Source organism: Magnolia sinica, chromosome 8 (genome assembly GCF_029962835.1).
Source record: "Magnolia sinica isolate HGM2019 chromosome 8, MsV1, whole genome shotgun sequence".
Classification (NCBI taxonomy): Eukaryota; Viridiplantae; Streptophyta; class Magnoliopsida; order Magnoliales; family Magnoliaceae; genus Magnolia; species Magnolia sinica.
Window position 1 is genome coordinate 73,099,322 of NC_080580.1, and position 20,084 is coordinate 73,119,405.

Sequence of the window (20,084 nt, forward strand, 5' to 3'; positions counted from 1 at the left end):
AAAAAAAACTTTTTAAGGAAAAATACCTCCCTTTTTCTTAACACTTGAGGTTGGTTGAGGAATGGGAGTCTATTCAACAGGTTTCCATGAGTGTTGTTGAATACATTGAGAAGTTCGAAGAGTACTTGACCCGTTGTGAAGTTGATGAGGACCTCGTACTCACCCTTGCTCGATTTAAGACGGGTCTCCGTTCTAACATTAGGAGAGAATTGCTCGCCAAGGACATGGACACTCTTGAATAGATGTATCAAATAGTGTTGGAGGTCGAGCAATACCTCAAATCATTTGTGAGAAGGCGGTTGGAGTCTCGTGATTCTAGCGCTAAGGCAACCCTTCTGGGGATAAAACTGGCACTGGATATCAGTATAAGCCTTCCAGTAGCTCTCAGTCTAGGACCAACGATGACAAGGGTAGAGAAGTCGGATCTGGCTCGCGCAGAAGCAAGGCGACTAGGTGTTTTATGTATCAAGAGTTTGGTCACTTTGCCCACCAGTGTGACATGAAAGAGGGCACGAAGGTGTTCCTTATTGAGGGGCAAGTAGAAGTAGTGCCCCCAGAAAGTAACGGTGAGGAGGAAGAATATGAGCCAGCAAAAGCCCTAAGGGAGCGCAAGAGTCTGTGTCCCTTGCAATTATGCGTTGCGCCTTTGCGCGCCTTTGCACAAGCAAATAATACCAACGATTGGCGCTGCAACACGATCTCCTATACTAACACAAAATATGGTGATAAGAGCTGCGAGATAATCATGGATAGCGACAGTTGTGCCAACGTGACATCAACTGGCACTGTGAGCCGTCTGGGCTTGAAACTTGAAGCCCATCCTCGACCCTATAGAGTGTCTTGGGTTGATGAAACTTTCATTCTAATCTTGCACCATTGTCTTGTTCCTATTCAATTTAGATCATATAAAGACACGTTTGGTGTGATGTTCTTCCTATTCAATTTGGGACGTATAAACCTAGGAAGCCTATTGACCTTGCCCCTATGTCACTGTCCCATATGCCATTAGAGTTTGCAGAGTCATTTGCGCATCACATTCATTCATTGCATCAAGAAATCAGGCGAAAGATCACTACTAGTAATGAACATTACAAATTTTCTGTAGACCGGCATCAACGTTTCAAGGAATTCAATGTAGAGGACTCTGTGATGGTCCGCATTAGGCCCGAGGGGTAGCCTCAAGGAGCCATTCGTAAATTATACACGTGTAACACTGGACCATTCAAAATTATAAAACGAAACGGTCTCAATGCGTATATGGTAGATCTTCCACCTTCCATGGGAATTAGTTTCATATTCAATGTGGAGGATCTACTTGCTTTTCAGGGGACCACTGATACATTGTCCAGCCTTTTGCCCAACCATCCTAATTTTCCAGACCTGTCCCTTGATCCACGGCCTCTTACCGACCCTTCTTCCTAGCCTATACCTCCCATCCTACCCTTCCCACACCCAGAGAAGAGATAGAGGATATTCTGGACCATCAGATAATATCAACGTCGGACGGCAGGTTTCAGAAGTACATGGTTAAGTGAAAGTCACGCTCAGCTTCAGAACGTACGTAGCTCAATGAGGAGCTTCAAAGACTTGATCCTGACATCTTGGAGCGATTCAGGAGTTTTGTTTCGCCAGTGGCGAAATCTTTGCAGCCAGGAAGAGTTGATGGGAACATCACACGCACGCCCCCTACACACATGCGCAAGGAAGAGGGCCCCGCCATCAATCTGGATCGATGACGATATCCAAGAGGGACCCCCTAGCTAGAGGACTGTGTTTTGGTTCCTTGGAGTGGACCCGATCGTCATGTGAATCCCAACATGAGATCTCATAATCATGGCCCACTATTCGAGATGATCTAGTACTTTTAAGTTTTGTTTATTATTGTTATTAGGAATATCATGGACGGTTTAGATTGCTTTGATTAGTTGTTATTTTTTATTACTTCGTCTCAGAGTAATAGGCACAAGTTTTGGGGTATAAGATTTTATTATAAATAGGCACCCCTTGTAGTCTTTTTTCTCATTGATGATTGAATAAAATTTCTGCGTTTTCTTGCTCCTCTCCGAGTTGTGAAAATCCAATTGGGTGTGAAACCCTCTCTTCTTCGAAGGGCTAACTACCGTGGTGCGAAGCCACACATATCTCGATTCCCCCCCACCTTCTACCATCCATATTCTTCTTCTCCTACAGTCATTCCACCTGCAAATCCATCGTTATTTTGCAGTCGTTCCTTCTCTACAACATATTTCTGGAATCTAGCCTTGCAGGAGGGCTGAAACTCTGGTAGAGCACCACGCACGAACCGTACGTCGAATCGGACCGAAATTTGGGGGGTTTGTAATCCAACCCTAGCTGACCAGCCCTAAGGAGGGGGTTTTTGGGTTCGTGGGCCCCATGCACATGCGGACTACCTTTAGCGCACGTGCGTCAGGTGTGGCCTGCTGTCCACACACACGGGCGGTCTTCAGGTTCACTCTCTCCTCTCTTACCTGATTTCCCTAACCCTAACCCTAGATTGTCTTAAACTCCCAATTTCTTTGCCCTTTTTCCAACCCTAGGGTTTCCTAAATTGAAACTTGTGAATCCCTTGGATTGAGGAAATTATTCATGTGTATGTATGGTTGAATCTACTCTCCTTTGAGTATTGTTTGGTCTATAATTTTAATTGATCCAACCCCAGCATATGTAGGCCTGGACCCGCATAGATTCCCCTTGATTGAGTGCTTGACTTTATGTGGGATGTGGAATTTTGTGTGATTGTTCTGAACTGATATGAGTAAAGCCTGGAATCTCACATATCATGTTTAAAATTTCATGTCCTGCATCAATAGGATTTCTTACATGTATCACGTAAAGATGGTAGCTTTTGCAAATACATAATGACCAAGGTATTCCGTAACAGTAACAGTGGCTGCAACGGCCACCATCGCTACCTTTACAATATGGCCTATAATGGCCGATAAGGCCTCTCTTTTTTTTATTGAGAAAAAATCCAAAAATGTATCAGCCCCATAATGGACCGTTACGGGGCCATTACGGGGAGCATAACAGGATGTTGCCGGGGCTGTAAAGGCTGTTACGGGTAATTTTTTCCGTTACGGCCATTATGGCCATTACCAACCCATAACGTGTACTGTTACCTTTACGTAATGGCCTTTACAGCCCCATTACGGCACACCATGATAATGACTTACAAATCATCCATCATGAAAGAGCTTGAAGAACTTAGACTTAAATTGAAGTTAATTTCAGATCTAAAGCAGAAAAAGTTCATCAGAATTTACAAATAGAAAGAGGATATACACAAAACCAAATAACACAAGATAGCAACGTTCCCTTTTATTTAATCAGCTAAGAAAACAAAGTCAATGTGGGCCCACTGCATTCAGTTCAAGTACCTTACCCTCCATAAACAGCATTCATATCCATTACATTCCGAACGCTAGACCAGTTGATAGCAAGGTCATGAAAGTAAGTGTTCGATACAAGTGTTGCCCAGTTCTTCGTGTCTTCATAAAAGTTTTCTTCAGCATGCTCACTGCTTGGATCCGCTGATAGGCTTGAAGGTTTACTACTAAGCCTTTTGGGCCAGGGCTTGGGCCAGTTGTTTCCAGTTCCGGAATAAGCAACTGGAATTTTGGGAAGACATCCATCAAGGGGTACATACCTGCATTTTGCAACCAAACAAAAGAAATTGATTTAAACAATTATTCAAGTGGTAATGTAATGTCAAGTGATATGACAGAAAGTACCATGACGTTTTGCGTGAATCCTTTTGATCACATAAAGGAGGCGCATTTACTTTTCGCCCTTCATAGCAAGCATTTGAGACAGGCTTCTGATACATTACAATTCCAATTCCAACTGAATCTACAGTCTTCACCACCATCTTCCAACAAATAGATTCTGTCAAGGCTACCATAGCTGCAGAAGGCATCAAAGTTTGGATTTCCAGTTTAGTCGGTAATGACTAGAAAGAAATTATTCTTTATCAAATGATTAGTTTTCCTTTATGTCAATTGCGTTGATAACGTTATAACAACTCAGAGACACATAAACAACAAAGTGATGCCATATGGTTGCATAAGCCCATACAGTTGGTGTATAAGGAACATTTGGATTTTTGTTTAAATTTCCTTTGGTCAGATAAGATATTTTATGAGGGTTTGTGTGTGGACCAATGAGCTTTTAGCCTCGGCTTCTGTGTTTAATTAGGACCTGTATCATGACCATATTAGAGGAATGCTATGGAACAATTTGAAGGAAAGGAATATGGGAGTCTAAACGGGCAACAATTTTTCTAGGGCCTGTTGGGGAGTGTAGACACCAATATGGGGAAATCGTACATTTCCATGAACATTAATTTTCATGGAAAGCTGTGGAAATGGAAACTCTTTCTTCAGTTGGGAGATTGTAGAATGCAACCAGAGAAATGTACAGTAATAATGCGACTGTGAGCTGCTAGACAATGAATCCATAGGCCTCAATTATCCAGGAGACCATTTACGAGGCATGCTGCATACTCCTAGTTTTACGACTTGAAAATTCACACAGACTTTAAAAAAAAAAAAAAAAGAGTGTCATCCTACTCAGTGCTGTGCAACTTCCTTCTTTAGAATTTTATCATTCTTGTACCCACATTCTCATTTCAGAAACAAGGGATTCCCTTGGTTCAAGCATTCGAAGGGAAACTTCCAGCTTCTCTACTCAACAGACAAATGGTCTTATCACTAATCCCAAAAGGCAACTATGGTACTGAAAAAAAAAAAAAAAATCAAGAAGAGGAGATCAGAGAATATGTACAGATTGGTAATAAAATCAACAAGAAGAGATCAGAAAATATGTATAAATTGATTGTTCTTATAACATAAGCAAGCAATCTTACAAACCATTCCAAACACTCTGGTCTCTCTCATCATCACGATAAACTGGTGTTGCAGACCATACGAAAAATCCTCCAGGCCTAAGAATCCTGTTAAGCTCCAACAATGGCTTTCCACCTGCAGTTTGACCATAAGAATTTGGCACCCTTGAAAATGCACAGAGATTGGAACATTATGAGACAGATAAACAAAATTGCATGAAATGACAGAGTAAGAGATATTTCATATCCTAGTTCCTAAAAGTAATGGATTCACAAAATACACGTGATCAAAAGGTTGAAACTACCATCTGCATCCCAATGAACCCGACATCGTGCACAGTGCACTACATCATACACATTATCAGGGAAAGTGAGCCTCTGTGTTCCAATAACGGAGAGAATAGCAGGAATCCCTCGCTCAAGAGCAAACTGTATCTGAGCTTCATGTTCATCCTTTGGAGCAAGTGACATTGTAAGTACGCCTTTATCCAGCAAGTTGCCACCAAAGCTAGCTACACCACAACCAACATCAAGAATAACTCTAGTCCGCTTCCCCCATTGAATACTCGGCAAAATCTGGTGAGAATCAAAGAAGTGAGAGCAAACGTTACTGTGTAGCTCATTGCAATCAACATAACAAACATACAAGCTTCATAAAACCCAATGTCCTGACGACAAAATCCATGTGCTTGATATTCACAAATATCATTTCAAGGCCAAAGAGTTTGAGTGTAGACAACCAATTAAAAAAGATATCATGTGATTAAGGAGAGAGGGAGAGAGGGAGAGAGAGAGAGAGAGAGAGAGAGAGAGAGAGTAATGCACCTTACTGGTGTAACTAAATGACAAAGGTGTTTAATCAAATGACAAATATAATGTAACCTTACTGATGTAACCAACTCCTCGAACTCTCCACCTGTAGGCGTCGGACGCCATTACACAAACCAACCAAAGATCTAGTTTTAGATAAAGATGTTATAGATTTAGTAGTATGGCATGTGCAATGCACGTGTATGGGCCCTTAGGACACATGGTAGAGCGATTTGAAAATCAACTCAACCTTATGCAAGGTCCTATCATGAATGGTTCATGTCACAAAAATCACACCTATTAGACAATCCTATGCATTTGATCTGTGGCTATTAAAGTGATGGTGGAGATTGAAAACAATTTAATGGTCCAATATGCAGTGGGACAAACCATAGAAAAAGTAATGCAGAGAGTCATCTGATGGGTTGAATTTTTAAAATGCAAGTCATCAATTAGGTTTCCAGTGGGCAAATCCAATCAATATATCACCATACCACCTGTCATATGGTGAGATGAGATGACTCTATTGTATTCCAGTTTGGGTATTCCGTAAAAGTAACGATGGCCGTAACGGCCACCACTGTTACCTTAATGATACGGGGCGTAACGGTCGTTACAGTCCCCATTTTTTATTGAAAAAAAATAAATTCATAAAAACCTATAATGGACCATTAAGAGGCGATACAGCCTTTACAGGGGGCGTAACGGGCTGTTGCGGAGGCTGAAACGGCCTTTACGAGTCATTTTTTTCCGTTACGGCCTTTACGAACCGGTAACGTGTAACCGTTGCTGCCGTTACCTCTACGTAACGGCGGCCTTTACGGCACATTCTAGTTCTTCCAGTTTCACCGCATCATCTCCTGTACGGAAACATGCCAACGAGGAAAGGGAGAAGACGGATATCAAAACATGGAAATCCTCCATGCCATACGTAGTGGGAACAACACCCGAGCTATGGGGCCTACTTGTCGTACATGTATGCAGTGTTCCAAATACAAACGATATGAACGATAATATCACCGATATGATCAGTATCACTCGGTCAACGATACCAAATTTGCTGGAAATGTAAAAATTTCCAAATATCGCCAATATTTTCGATAACATTGGCGATAATCGGCAATATTATTATCGATATCAATGACACTTTGAGAAGAATCCCCTATGAAAGTTTCCTAGTATCAGTGATACCATCAATGATATCCCCGATACCAAAGATAATATCCCCAATACCAGGGAAACATTGGTAAATAGGAGAAATTTGACAAAATATTGAGAAATTTTCCAAAACCCAAAAAAAAAAAGTCCCTTTTTTTGGAGATTTTTTTCGAAATTGTTCCTTAGGTGATTCGGATCACTCTCGGTTTTTATTGAAACAAAGTTCAGATTTGGAGAGAAATCTCAACTTGAAATGAAGACAGGCAATAACTCAAAGGTGACAAAAAATTCATAGAAGCTTCTTTTTCTTTTTTCAAATGTTAGCATGGATTGCGATGGAAATTCATGTCTATGCATGATTCTCACGCATTGACATGGCTTTCTGGTGAAAAAATTAACATTCAAGTGAAAAGGGGAAATTTTGGAAAAAATCTCAATTTTTCATTATTATATTGAAATATTCTTCACTCTAAATTAATGTGGAAATTTTATATGTTAACGAGCATTGGCCAATCTATTGTTGGCTACAAACTTTATATTTTTATTTTATAGTGGGTTTTTTTTTTACAACACATGGTTAGGCCCCTATAAAATGGAAACTTCTTATATATAATTGTTTTTTGCAATATTTTGATTCCTACCTGTATTAGCATGTGTCTTTTAACATCTCTTGAAGTTTCACTAAGTGTTTTAAATAGCATCATTACATAGCATGTATGCTACATAGCATAACGTAGCCTTTTTCCTTGTAGCATATGCTACAAGAGCCACAGAATACACCACAAGCTACGTAGCGTATAACGCATGTAGTGTATCCTATACAGTACTCAAGCTTTTATAAGGGATCATTTGGTAGCATGGATTTGGTGGTAATCAATGGTAATCAGTGTGAATCACAAAATGATTTTGCATTTGGCAACCTGTACAATGGTGGTAAATGAATTCCATTTACCACCAATACAGCTGTTTTGAAATAAATGCGCTGAGGCATAAATTCAATACCGATTACCATGGATTCCACCAACGATCGAAAATCTGACCGTTGGAGGTTTTTCTTTAAATCAGCTTCAACACGGCTCCTCTCTCTCTCTCTCTCTCTCTCTCTCTCTCTCTCTCTCTCTAAGCTCCTTCCCCCTTCTTTCTCACAACCATCACGCAGTCGAGGTTTTGAAACTGCTGCCTCGCACCTCTCTCTGCCACTATCGTCCCACCTTTATCTATCTCTACTATTGGAGGTAGGCTCCTCAAAGTGGTGGTGAACCAACAGTGTTGGTCGCTCCATTTTTTAAAAGTTTTTTTAAACCAAGTGCGAACAAAAGTGGGTCAGGCTCGAGTGAGTCACACCTTAATGCGTATGTGAAATCCACCCCGACCACCAGGCACGTCATCCCTAATTAAGCCCATGGCACAAAAATAACCTCATCCTTTATTAAGGTGGACCATACAAAGGGAAATAATTGGGAGAGAGACGCCCACCCTTGATTTTTACACTGCCCACTGTTATATTTAAGTGAAATCCACTCCAACCATAAGATGGGTCATCCCAAGTTACGTCTAGGACCAAAAATTCAGGCTTGACTAGGTGACACCCCAAATGAAATAGTTGGGAGAGTGACATCCACCCTTTATTCTTACATTGCCCATTGTGATGATTATAGGAAATCTAATCCAACCATTACATTGCCCACTAAAATTTATTCCAAGTGACAAAATTAGGCCCAACTGTGATTCAGGTGGGTCACGCGAATGGAAACAGTTTTGAGGGTGAGCATTGACCTCTACACTATTTTCAATCGTGTGGTCCACTTGAATCACGGATGGGATAAAAATTTGAGCCCTCGGCCTAACATGCGGTGACACACATGGTGGCTGAGGTGGATTTCACATACACATGACGATGAGCTACCTAATTTTAGGGCATGACCCATACGCTAATGACCTCTGTCGTCAAGCAACACTTTTGCCCACGTACTGAATGAACTAGATTTCAAAACCCACCGTGATGATTATACAAAATCCAATCCAACCATTACATGGCCCACTAAAAATTATGCTTGGAAACTAAAAATCAAGCCCAACCATGCTTCAAGTGGGCCACACGAATGGAATCAATTTCAAGGGTGAGCATGGCCATGTACACTATTTTAAATCATGTAATCCACTTGAATCACGGATGGGACAGAAATTTGTGCCCTAGGCCTAATATGGGATGACACATGTGGTGGTCGGGGTGGATTTCACATACACATGATGGTGGACAATTGGTTAGTTAGCCTTTGTCGTGGATTGAGCATGCCCAAAAGATATCCTCAAACGGCAATCCTAAATTATTTGTTCATCACCTACAAACTGACAGTTAAAGAGATGAAACAATGGTCCACATTCAATTGAAAACAGGAAAGGCCAAAGTTGCTGGCTAGAACCTTCCACTATTGAAATTCTTAAGGCATGGTCCACCCAGCTTGGGCCCACTGGAGTAATAATCTAGGGCTATGGACCATGGCACAACTTGTACAAATAGAAACTTGAGTATGGTGCGTACCCAATGGGTGGATACTTGGCTTTTAAAAAAAAAAAGCAACGGCAACTTTCATTAAAAGAGGGAAGGGAAAACAAGGGGAAAAGAGAAAAAGAACAAACAGAGAGAGGGGAACCACTGCCGAGGTAGCAGACCGCCCCTAACAGCCTAAGAACGACAGATCGAAATCCCTTAAGTCTTTAACATTACAAGCCCATTCGATCACCAACTTTTTCGCCCTCGTTCCAACCACCGAAACGGAGGAAGAGACATCGTTGAAACAGCGATTATTTCTTTCCTCCCAAACAGCCCACCAAATAGCGATAATTGACAAATGCCAAATGATGGATTTAACCTTCCCAACTTCTGACCATTCCAAGCTGAAAGCAAGCCTCCCACCGAATCAGGAATACACCAGGAAACAGAAAAATGCTGACAGAAATCGGTCAGAATAGTAGAGATGAAGGGGCAATGGAGAAGCAGGTGATCGACCGATTCTGCGTGACGCATACAGCAGAGGCAGATGTTAACTATCTGCATTCCTCTCTTGAGGAGATCATCAACAGTGAGAATTCTGTTACGACCAGCTAGCCAAGCAAAACGGATAAACTTGGAAGGGGCCGGATACTTCCAGATGAAAGGGGACGATTCTTGAATGTGATGGTTCATCGGGCTGGAGGCAGCGTACAACGATTTGACTGAAAATTGACCCGACTTGTCCAGCTGCCAGAGAAGGCTATCGTTCTGATTACTGAGGGGAACCAAACGAATTAGGCAGTCCATGAGAGCTGCAAACTCCGAAGCCTCGCTATCCGTTAGATTTCGGTAGGTCCTGATGTCCCACACAATGTTTCCAAACGAGATAGAGTAACAGTTAATGGATACTTGGCTTTTTCGAATTCATATTTTTGAGCTGGGCTACGAATAAGACGCGTAGCTCATGGGCTGAACCCGCATGCTACAGCCTAGCTGAGTAAGGCCTATTAGCAGCTCTAATGTGCAGCACATGTTCGTTGATCTAAATCATTGGCTATCCTTCTCTTGTATGTAAGTGGTTCACCTTAGCTAGATTTTGTTTGGCTAAAAAGCATTCAGTTTGTGGTTTCCAAATAAAGGGCGCGAATCTTGCACACATTTGCAACATGGCTATGTAAGGCACTTGTGTTTGGCTAGGGTACATGCACAAACTCGTAATTCATTTTGTTGTTGTTAATACGTGTGGAAAATGTCGTTCAATGATCCAGACCATTTACCTGATGAGTCCCACTAAGGATGAGCGGTACTACAAAAATCTCCCACATTGGAAGATCCCAACCGTTCAATATTTGGACTATCTTCTAGTGAAGGTGGACAATTAGTGCATTCTCCCAACAATTAGTGCATTCTCCCATAACGGCCTATTTCTAGGCAAGGCGCGTGCATGATGGTGCATGGTGTACCATGACTCGATCCAAGTCATTGTAGTATTCTTCTTCCATATTTTCATTTGGGCCATGGCCGATCTGTCACTATTGCAGAATTTGAAGAGATACAGCATGAGTATTCGAAAGATAAGGATTTTGGACGTATTTACAAAGATAAAGTGCAAAGCATGCGAGACAACTTCAGCATTCATGATGGCTACTTATTCCAGGGGACGCAACTTTGCTTACCCGCCACGCCCATCTGTGAGTATATTGCTAGTGAATTACATGCCAGTGGATGGAGTGGTGACTTAGGCCGTGATAAGACCCTAGTCCTCGTTGGAGATGGATACTTTTGGCCTCATTTTAAATTGGACGTCGCGAGGATCTGCCCAATTATGCAAGGTTTGCCAACTCACTAAGGGTCAAAAGAAAAACAATAAATTGTATCAACCACTACCGATCCCTCATGCTCCACGAGAAGATCTCGGCATGGACTTCGTTATTCGTTTGCCAAAGACCATCCGGAAAGTTATTCAGTAGTTGATGGTTGACCGATGTCCAAAGATGACTTATTTCATACCATGTTTGAAAACAGTAGACGCTCTAAAGATTTCAATTATTTTTTCGAGAGGTTGTTCATCTTCATGGGCTTCTAAATACAGTTGTGTCAGATGATAAGACCAAGTTCATGAGCAACTTTTGAAAAAAAAATCTTTGGGCAGCAACAAAGACCAAGCTTCAATTCTCCAGCACCCACCACCTTTAGAATGATGGTCAAATGTAAGTCGTCAACCGTAATTTGGGCAAGTTATTATGGTTTTTTTCCACGATCATATAGCTACGTCAGACCTAGTAATACCTTACCTATGGCAAAATGTCTATATTAACTCGGTCAACAGGTCCACAGGAACGTCACCTTTCGAAGCAATTAACTTATATACGTTCACATCTTCCAATTGATTTGGTTTCTCTGCCCACATAGTCAAGACCAAGCGCATAAGTTGATGACTTCATCCAACATATGCAATAGGTGCATGACGAAGTAAGACCACAAGTAATGAAAATTAAAGCAACATGTAGATGCAAGACATCATTTTGTCAAAATTGAGCAAGGTGACATGGTTATGGCATGTATTCATCCTAAACGGTTAACCCTTGAATTCTCAAAGAAGTTTCATCCTCACAATGCGAGACCGTTCAAAAGCATAAAGAAGATTGATGCCAATGCTTATGTTTTAGATCTCTCACCAGATTTACCTATCAATCCTACTTTCAATGTGAAAGATCTTTTCATCTATTATAGGCACCACACTGATAATGGTATCGAGGAACAAGCTATTACACTTCTGACCATTTTGCCACCTACGAACACAATTATTAATGTTCTCGATGACCAAATCGTATCCACATGCCAAGGTAGTTATTAGAAGTTTCTCGTCCGTTGGCAAGGACGACCTCTCTCCAACGCCACGTGGATCACAAATACTAACTTCTAACTAGAGTTGGGCAAGATCCAACCTGAACCGACAGATCTGACTCATTCAAACCGGTCGGATCCGATCCGACCTGAACCGAAAGTCAAGAACGGGTCGAATCGAGTAGACCCACTCAAATCTGACCGCACATCGAGTCGAGTTCGGGTCAGTAGCCGATCCGATCCAGAATCCGATCCAATCCGGTTGGCTAGTATAAATAAATAAATAAATAAAAATTAACTTTTACTTTTACCCCTCTTTTACCCAAACGGCGAACCCTAACCCATCCCTACCCGAGCGGCGCCGCACGAGGTCCTTCTTTCTCTCCTCCTTTCTCTCCTTCTTTCTCTCCCGATTTCCCTCCTCTCCTTCTTTCTCTCCTCCTTTCTCTCCCTCTCTCTCCCAATTTCCCCCCTGTTTCCTTCCTAGAACGAGTCTCCGGCTCGGCTTAACTCAGCCCAGTCTAAATCGACCAGACAAACTCGACTCAATCCGACTTGGTTTCCCTAACCGAGTCGGACTTGGTTCGGATCAGGCCAGCAAGGATTCGGATCAGATCGGATCGAGTCAGCCCTGCTAGACTCGATCCCGGATCAGATCGAGTTTGGGTCAAGTTCTTGGAAAAATCAGATCGAGTCGAGTTGGACCCAATCCAGTCCGACTCGACTCGATGCCCACCTCTACTTCCAACACCTAAATCCTGACCCCTATAAGCAATATCAAGCCATTAACTCACCGAAATCGAGCTCTTTCAAGCCGAGGAGGACTAATGCAAGCTAAACCGGGCCCAACATCCATGGGTTAGGCCCAGGTCCATCAGGCCCAAGCCCCACAATTGGCATGTCAATAAGGAGGCCCCCAAGCCTCCTAATTAAGCAACTAGCTATGCAAAACCAAGCAGCTAGCCATGCAATAAAATCTCATTAAATATCTTTTATTCATTAAGCATTTTATTTAGTTACTTATCCATTTTACAACAAGTCATTGGTTGTCAATGACATTAAGAACCTTCCTGAAAGCTTATTTAAGGACCAGCATGAGTAGTATCAAGGCAATTTGAAAATGAATTAAAATTCTAAATATTGTTTCTACTTTTTTATGCTTCGTGTGCTTAGTTTGGAGGTGCCTACGTTAGGGTGGATCTTTCCCATCAGCCTGAGGTCTGGGTATATAGTGAAAATTAGGGGGGCTGCATCTAATGGATGGAGTAGATGTCAAGCTCACAACATGGCACACTAAGGTGTCCCGTATCCATTACAGAATTCCGTGACCGTAACGGCCATTACGGGCCATAACAGCCGTTACGGACCCGTAACGGCTATTACGGGCCTTGAAAAAAAAAAAGAAGAAGAAAAAAACTAACCTTTTTTGTTTCTTTTCTTCTTCTTCTTCTCTTTCTTCTTCTTTTTTGTCTTCTTCTTCTTCTTCCTCTTCTCGGACAGCTACGGCTCTTTTCCTTCTTCTTCTTCTTCTTCTTCTTCTTCTTCTTCTTCTTCTCTCTCTCTCTCTCTCTCTCTCTCTCTCTCTCTATTCTTTCCCTCTTTCCCTCTTTTTTCTTCTCTCTTCTTTCCCTCTTTTTCTTCTCTCTTCGTTCCCTCTTTTTTCTTTTCGATTTCCCTCTCCTCTTTTCTTTTTTCACAGGTGTACCACATAGCTTAGCTGCTGTAATAGGTACGTGTCACGCTAAGACGAGCACTGACAGTCCTCGAGCTCCGAGTAGTACGAACGGTTCAAAGGAGATCAAAGTTACATGGGCTCCACAACGATGTATTTATTATATCTACACCGTTCATCTACTTTTAAATATCATTTTAGAGCATTAGCCAAAAAATGAATCGTATCCAAAGATCGTCTGGACCACACCAAAAATAGCAGCGAGATGATGATTTTCACCATTGAAAAATTCGTAGGCCCACCGTAACGTTTATTTTCCATCCAATCTGTTCAAAAGGTCAAAAGGACCTGAATGAAGAGGAAAAACAAATTTCATATTGATCCAAAAGTTCTGTGATCCCAAAAAGGGTTTCAATGGTAGATGTTCAATGCCCCACTGCTTTTTGCAGTGTGGTCCACTTGATAATTAGATATGTATTATTTTTCGTGTCAAACCTTAAGACGAGCTCGTCAAATGAATGGACGGTTTAGATATAACATATACCTCATGATCAAACCCACGGGACTTGCATCAAATGAATGGACTGGTACACGTTACGCAGCACGTTGCACAATTTAATAAAATTGTATACGTGCCACATGGGCCCCACCATGCTATACGTATTTTATCCATGCTGTCCATCCATTTTGCCACATCATTTTAGATTATGATTCAAAAAATTAGTAAGATCCAAATCTCAGGTGGACCACAGCATAGGAAATAGTGGTTATAGAATGCTCACCATTAAAATTTTCGTAGGGTCCACTGTAATGTTTATTTTCCACCTAACCTGTTAATAGGGTCACACTAACGTGGATGAAGGGAAAACACACATGTCAGCTTGATCTAAAACTTTTGTAGCCCCGATAAATTTTTAATGATAGTCGTTTAATTATTATTGTTTCTTATGGTGCGGTCCACCTGAGCTTTGGATCTGCCTCATTTTTGGGCTCATGCCCTAAAATTGTTTGGCAAAATGGATGGACGATGTGGATATAACACATTCATCACGAGTGGGGTCCAAAAAACTTTGACACTCGTGTGCTACACTTCACAATCTGAGTCCTCCCTAATTCGGGCCCTTAAAAAATTGTACACGAGACATGTATTAACTTAAAATTTACTAATTAAATTATGGACTGTAATTGCTAACTCAAAATGCCAAAATCAAATTGTTTGAATAGTTTTAATTGTTAATTTGTGGACGCTTATTTTTTAAAATAGGGCCTTTTGGTTTTTTTTTTCATGATTCACTATCCAATAAATGTCCACCAATTCACAAGTGGGATAATGCCAATAAATTGCATGAATTTGAGGCTAATTTGGGGCATGGATTGGTCCTCCAAGTCAGCCCCAAATTGGCAACACGATCTACCTGAATTTAATTTCATTTTTTAAAAGAACTATTGGGAGAAATGATATCAAATTGTTAAGTATATAAATTAGATATTTAGAAATTAAATATATGAATTTTGTAGTAAATTCAGGTTATCTGGTTCATAAATTCATCAAACAGTCTGATACAACTTCTCACCAAAGAGTGGACCGTTACACCACCATAAACATGTTCCAATTTATAAATGAATGCATATTTGGAATGCTTAGAATATTCCGGATTTAATCCATATTTTTTCATATTTTTTTGGCAAAAAAAAAATTTGCACCGTTACGGGCCGTTACGCCCCGGTATCGCCGTTACGCCCCCGTATCCGTATCGGTTTCGGAGGGCACCGTTACGCCAACCGATATCAATACGGGACACCTTGTGGCACACCCCACAAAATCTAAATGTTGTACCCACTATCTACAAACCCTTGTTATGTAATAGAGTATTCTACTTTGGTTTTTTAAGGCATGTGGGCAAAATCTAGATCATATCTCATTTCTTAAGGAGCACGCAAAATTTCAACAATAAGCTATTGAAGCACATGATCGGACTCATCAGAAATGACTGAAATAACATGTTCTTCATACAAACCCAACCCATGACCTTCAATAAAATCAAGATAGGCAAGCCAAAAAAGTAATTGTGGTAATAAAAAAATAAAAAATTGCCCCTACTGCTCATATTACATATAGGAGAGATGTAGCACATTATCATGTACTTGTTAAAGGGACCTACTACTAGCTTTTGGTTTCTCGTTTGATCCTTTTAAACCCTCTTAGTAAGGAGGGTGCACTTTTTTCCCATTGTTGCTATCTAATGAATGTGTCATCTACCACGACCAGCTCCAAAGCCATGGGTAAAATGTGGGAGGTTGATGTGTAGTGGGGCAGCCGATCATAAAATTTCTGCTAATTACCATATAGAAGCCTATGCCAAATTGATGGGATAAAGGCTATGACGATGATGATGATGATGTTATTTCATGAATCAGGTAATCTAAAGCAGCCTATGAGTAGTCACAGACTCACAATGACAGATGAAATATGAGAGCAATTGAGATGGTTTGGTCATCAGCAACAAAGACCAGAGAAGGATGCAATTAGGAGGGAAACAATAATTAGGATTGACATTAAAAGAGGACTAAAGGAAGAAGTAAAATGACTAGGATCCAAGGCATTCAAAACTAGGTACATGACAGCCGTAATGTAACAATAACGGTGGGGACCGTTGAGCGTTAAGGGGCATAACGGTCATTACAGAAAAAATATTCTGTAAGTCCACTACATGGCTGAAACACTCAAACAAGGCTTTGTTTTTTTACACAAAAAAAAAAAAAAAAAGGAGGCTGTAATGGCCATTACAGCCCATATTGTAACAGTAATGGCAGTGGCGGCCACTGTTACCATTATTGAATACCTTGCTTAGATCAAAGTGTTGAGGAAGGCTAACTTAGGATGGGGCCATAGAAAGGAATCATTGGCGAGACACGATTCGCAAAGCCAACCCTATGTAGCTAGGCTCTCTCTCTTCTTCGTATATCTTCAATGAGATGGATTAATATTCCCCAAATAGCTAGAGACACTTTCTCTTCTTCATATATCTTCAGTGATCTCACATTCATATGCAGCATTTTTGGCTGGGTACTCCTCATGTTCATAGATCACAAAGAGACTTGTATTCCCCCAATTGTCTCTTCCTTTTCAATTTTTTAAGCTCATTCACATATAAAAGCATAATGGAATTCAAACCTCTTCTTGAAGCGTTTTTACAATTGGCATGATACACAGAAAATAGCCAAATCAATACATGTTTAAGGATCCAATTGTACATATAAAATGATTCTTCTAGCTGAGGAATCACAACAGGTCCTCAAGTAGATAATGTTATGGTACCTTCTCTATAAACTGGATGTAGCTTGTTACTCCTTGCTTAAATTGAGTTCCACCTCCAGGAAAAACAAGAAAGTCACCAGAACTCCGCACCCAGTTTTGATCCTTCTTGTATTCAACAAGCTTAGAGTGAGGGACATTGTCAAACCAAATCTGGAAAACAGAAGTTGACACTGTGTCATCCATATTTGCTTCATGTGCTAAAGGACTAAGAAAAGGAATAACTGCAGACTTTTAACTTCTGCGGAGATGAATCTTTTGCAAACTGCAATCGATTAATTCTGTTAGCAGGGTTCAAATAATTTAGCTCTAGAGAAGCATATATCTCAAAATAGTTAGGCCCTCTTTGGTAGACTCCTCAAAACGAGTTCAACTCGTTTTAATTAACAGTGATTATGTACTAAAAATCTGTAAAGTAAAACGAGATGAACTCATTATGTATTAGAAATTAAGATCTCCAATACCCAAACACCGTTAACTAAAATGAGACGAACTCATTTTTAGGTGTCTACCAAGCAGGGCCTTAGATTATATTTCTAGATATTTATTCACACCTGTTAGCAGCGTTAAAAACTAACAACATGAACATTCGTAGCATGTAGGTAAACAAAACAACATATGGCATGGTTAATGAAAATAAAAGGCTTTCAGGTAATGTGTTAACAGATACTGTAAGATAATTATTAAAAAATTAAAAAACTGCTAAAACAGGCATGGTGATAGGATACCCAACCGAAGCTTTCCATGGTATATGCAAGTTTTTTATTCTGAATGTAGGACCATGCTTCAGTAATCTAGACAGTTGTTTAGTTGCTTTCCCTCCATGGATGGATCATCCGAACATCCTAAATACCAATCTTTGAACTTTCTCCAATTGAATGAGGGCTGTTGCTTTTCATCTGAACCATCTATTTGAAGGCCACAGATCAAAAGGTTATGATCGTGCCAATTGAGGAGATCTTTTGGGTATGGTCCATCAACAGTGGAAAGCAACATACCAATGTTCTGGATTCCCGAAGCATAGGCCCCACTTATCAGAATTGAAAACAAAAACACCAAAAATTCCGAATTCAATCAAATGGCTACGAAAACATGAGATGGCTCCAACTTCTCGAATTTCAACAACCACAAAATTTCCGAATTCAGTCATTTATCGAAACAAGAACAGGAGAACTCATGTCTCAACGATTCAGCAACCAGAAGAAGAAACGAAAATGAGCGAAAAACCGACACTATAGACGCTTACCAAAGTATCAATCTCACCATGTCCCTGCTCCTCGGCCACGCAACTGGAAACTTATACCCCTTCGGGAGCGGAACCAGGCACCTCCGGGTCGGGGTCGGGCAATGCCGTTCACGGTGCTCCATGTGACGCCGCGACTGTAGCTCCTTGATCGCCCTCCAATTGTCCAGGCAAGGTATGTAATCAATGGCCGCCGTGAAGTTACAGATCTTCCAGTCAAGCAGTTCCGTCTGATCAGGGACCTTGGAATCGACATCTCCAACACCACTGACGGTGACGGCCGAGATCGGAGGTTCCTGATCTTGATTGGTGGTGCTGCTAGGGGTTGCAATGGGAGATGATAATGGTGAGGATTCTAGGATTTGGGAGAATTTCTGGGAATCTTCGAGATCGGAGGGAGAGAGGAAGGAGAAACGGCTGCTGGTGAGGAGAAAGAAGCTGACGCAGAGGAGGAGGACGAAGAGAGCGAAGATGAATGGGTATTTTTTCTCTGTTAGTATGGTTTTGAGAGATGGTGGCGATGCCATGAGGATGGCTATTTATAGGGATGGGGCGGCGCGCAATGCGCAACGAGTCGGTGGAGGAAGATGGAGGGGGTGCGAAATGCGCACCCTGAGGCTGAGAGAGAGAGAGAGAGAGAGAGAGAGAGAGAGGGAAGGAAGGAGAGTTGCAGTGTACATTGGAGGAAGACGAAGAGTGGGGGAGTTCGCTTTTCCTCTGTCGCGACGCATGATCCAGCGTTATCGACACCCACTGGAGCCCACATGATAGGATGTTGCGATGATTTGGACCGTCCATATTGTCTTTACTACTGTAGATAATCTATTATCTCATAATGACTATAATCTTTACCTTTGATTTTTAGAATTGAATGCGGAGCCGTTAGAAAAAAATTTTCATTATATATTTATCGATGTTCAGGTTAATTTTCTAAATATAGCCTTTATAGAATAGATTCCACAGCATTGACGGTTCGGATCATAGAAACACTAAGCATGTGGGCTGTTTAGTAGGCAGCGATACACGCTGTTGTCTGTGTCGCGACAGAGGCAAAGCAAACGGAAACCAGAAACATTAGTAAATTTATTATAAACGTGTGAAGAATAATATGGACAGAAAAATCTGGATCGTTAAAAAGGAAAAGTTCCAATGCCTCACATTGAATTTCACAAATCAATGGCCATAACCATCCTTTCTGCGTGATTATTGCATCATCTCCGTTCTGTCTTCCACTGAATGGATGGTTCTGATTATTCAACCATCGCTGCACATGGGCCACACAGCAGCAACACAAGCTCACGTAACGAATTCGCTCACATCCAGAGTGGCGACGAAGTCAAAAACGAATTCGCTCACATCCAGAGTGGCGACGATGTCAAAAACGAAGCATTTTGCATCGGGGAATTGACCGCACGCGCCTCAAGTTTGGGCAAATTACCCAGGAAAGCTTGGTCATTCCATGTATTATAAGAACCATATATTATAAAAAGGGTCTTTGACATGCTTTTAAAAATTACTTGGACTAAAATACCCTTGCCTTTGTTTCAGTAGTTATACGTTTCCCAAGGAAGAAGAAGTTACATCCTATTTAATGCCAAAAAGGTGATACATACATAGTCCTTTTTTCTGCGCATGAGCAAGGACCAAGTTCGTGGGGCCCACACTGATGTATATGTATAA

General features: G+C 41.2%; 1 protein-coding gene across 8 annotated transcripts in view; it reads right to left on the minus strand.

The window, feature by feature from the left end:
* LOC131253420 (probable methyltransferase PMT23) overlaps positions 1-19,087 on the minus strand; it is a 46,673-nt gene extending 27,586 nt beyond the window's left edge. For all 8 annotated transcript variants that reach the window (XR_009175159.1, XR_009175160.1, XM_058254404.1 and 5 more), the window contains exons 1-6: positions 18,425-19,087; positions 17,165-17,314; positions 5,170-5,440; positions 4,890-5,000; positions 3,753-3,924; positions 3,404-3,667 (exon numbers count right to left, since the gene is read on the minus strand). Coding sequence is in view for 6 of the 8 variants with exons in the window: in XM_058254404.1 (XP_058110387.1) it covers positions 3,404-3,667; positions 3,753-3,924; positions 4,890-5,000; positions 5,170-5,440; positions 17,165-17,314; positions 18,425-18,931 (1,475 nt within the window). In the remaining 2 variants the exon portion in view is untranslated. The remainder of the gene's footprint in view (positions 1-3,403; positions 3,668-3,752; positions 3,925-4,889; positions 5,001-5,169; positions 5,441-17,164; positions 17,315-18,424) is intronic.
* Positions 19,088-20,084: the final 997 nt, after the last annotated feature.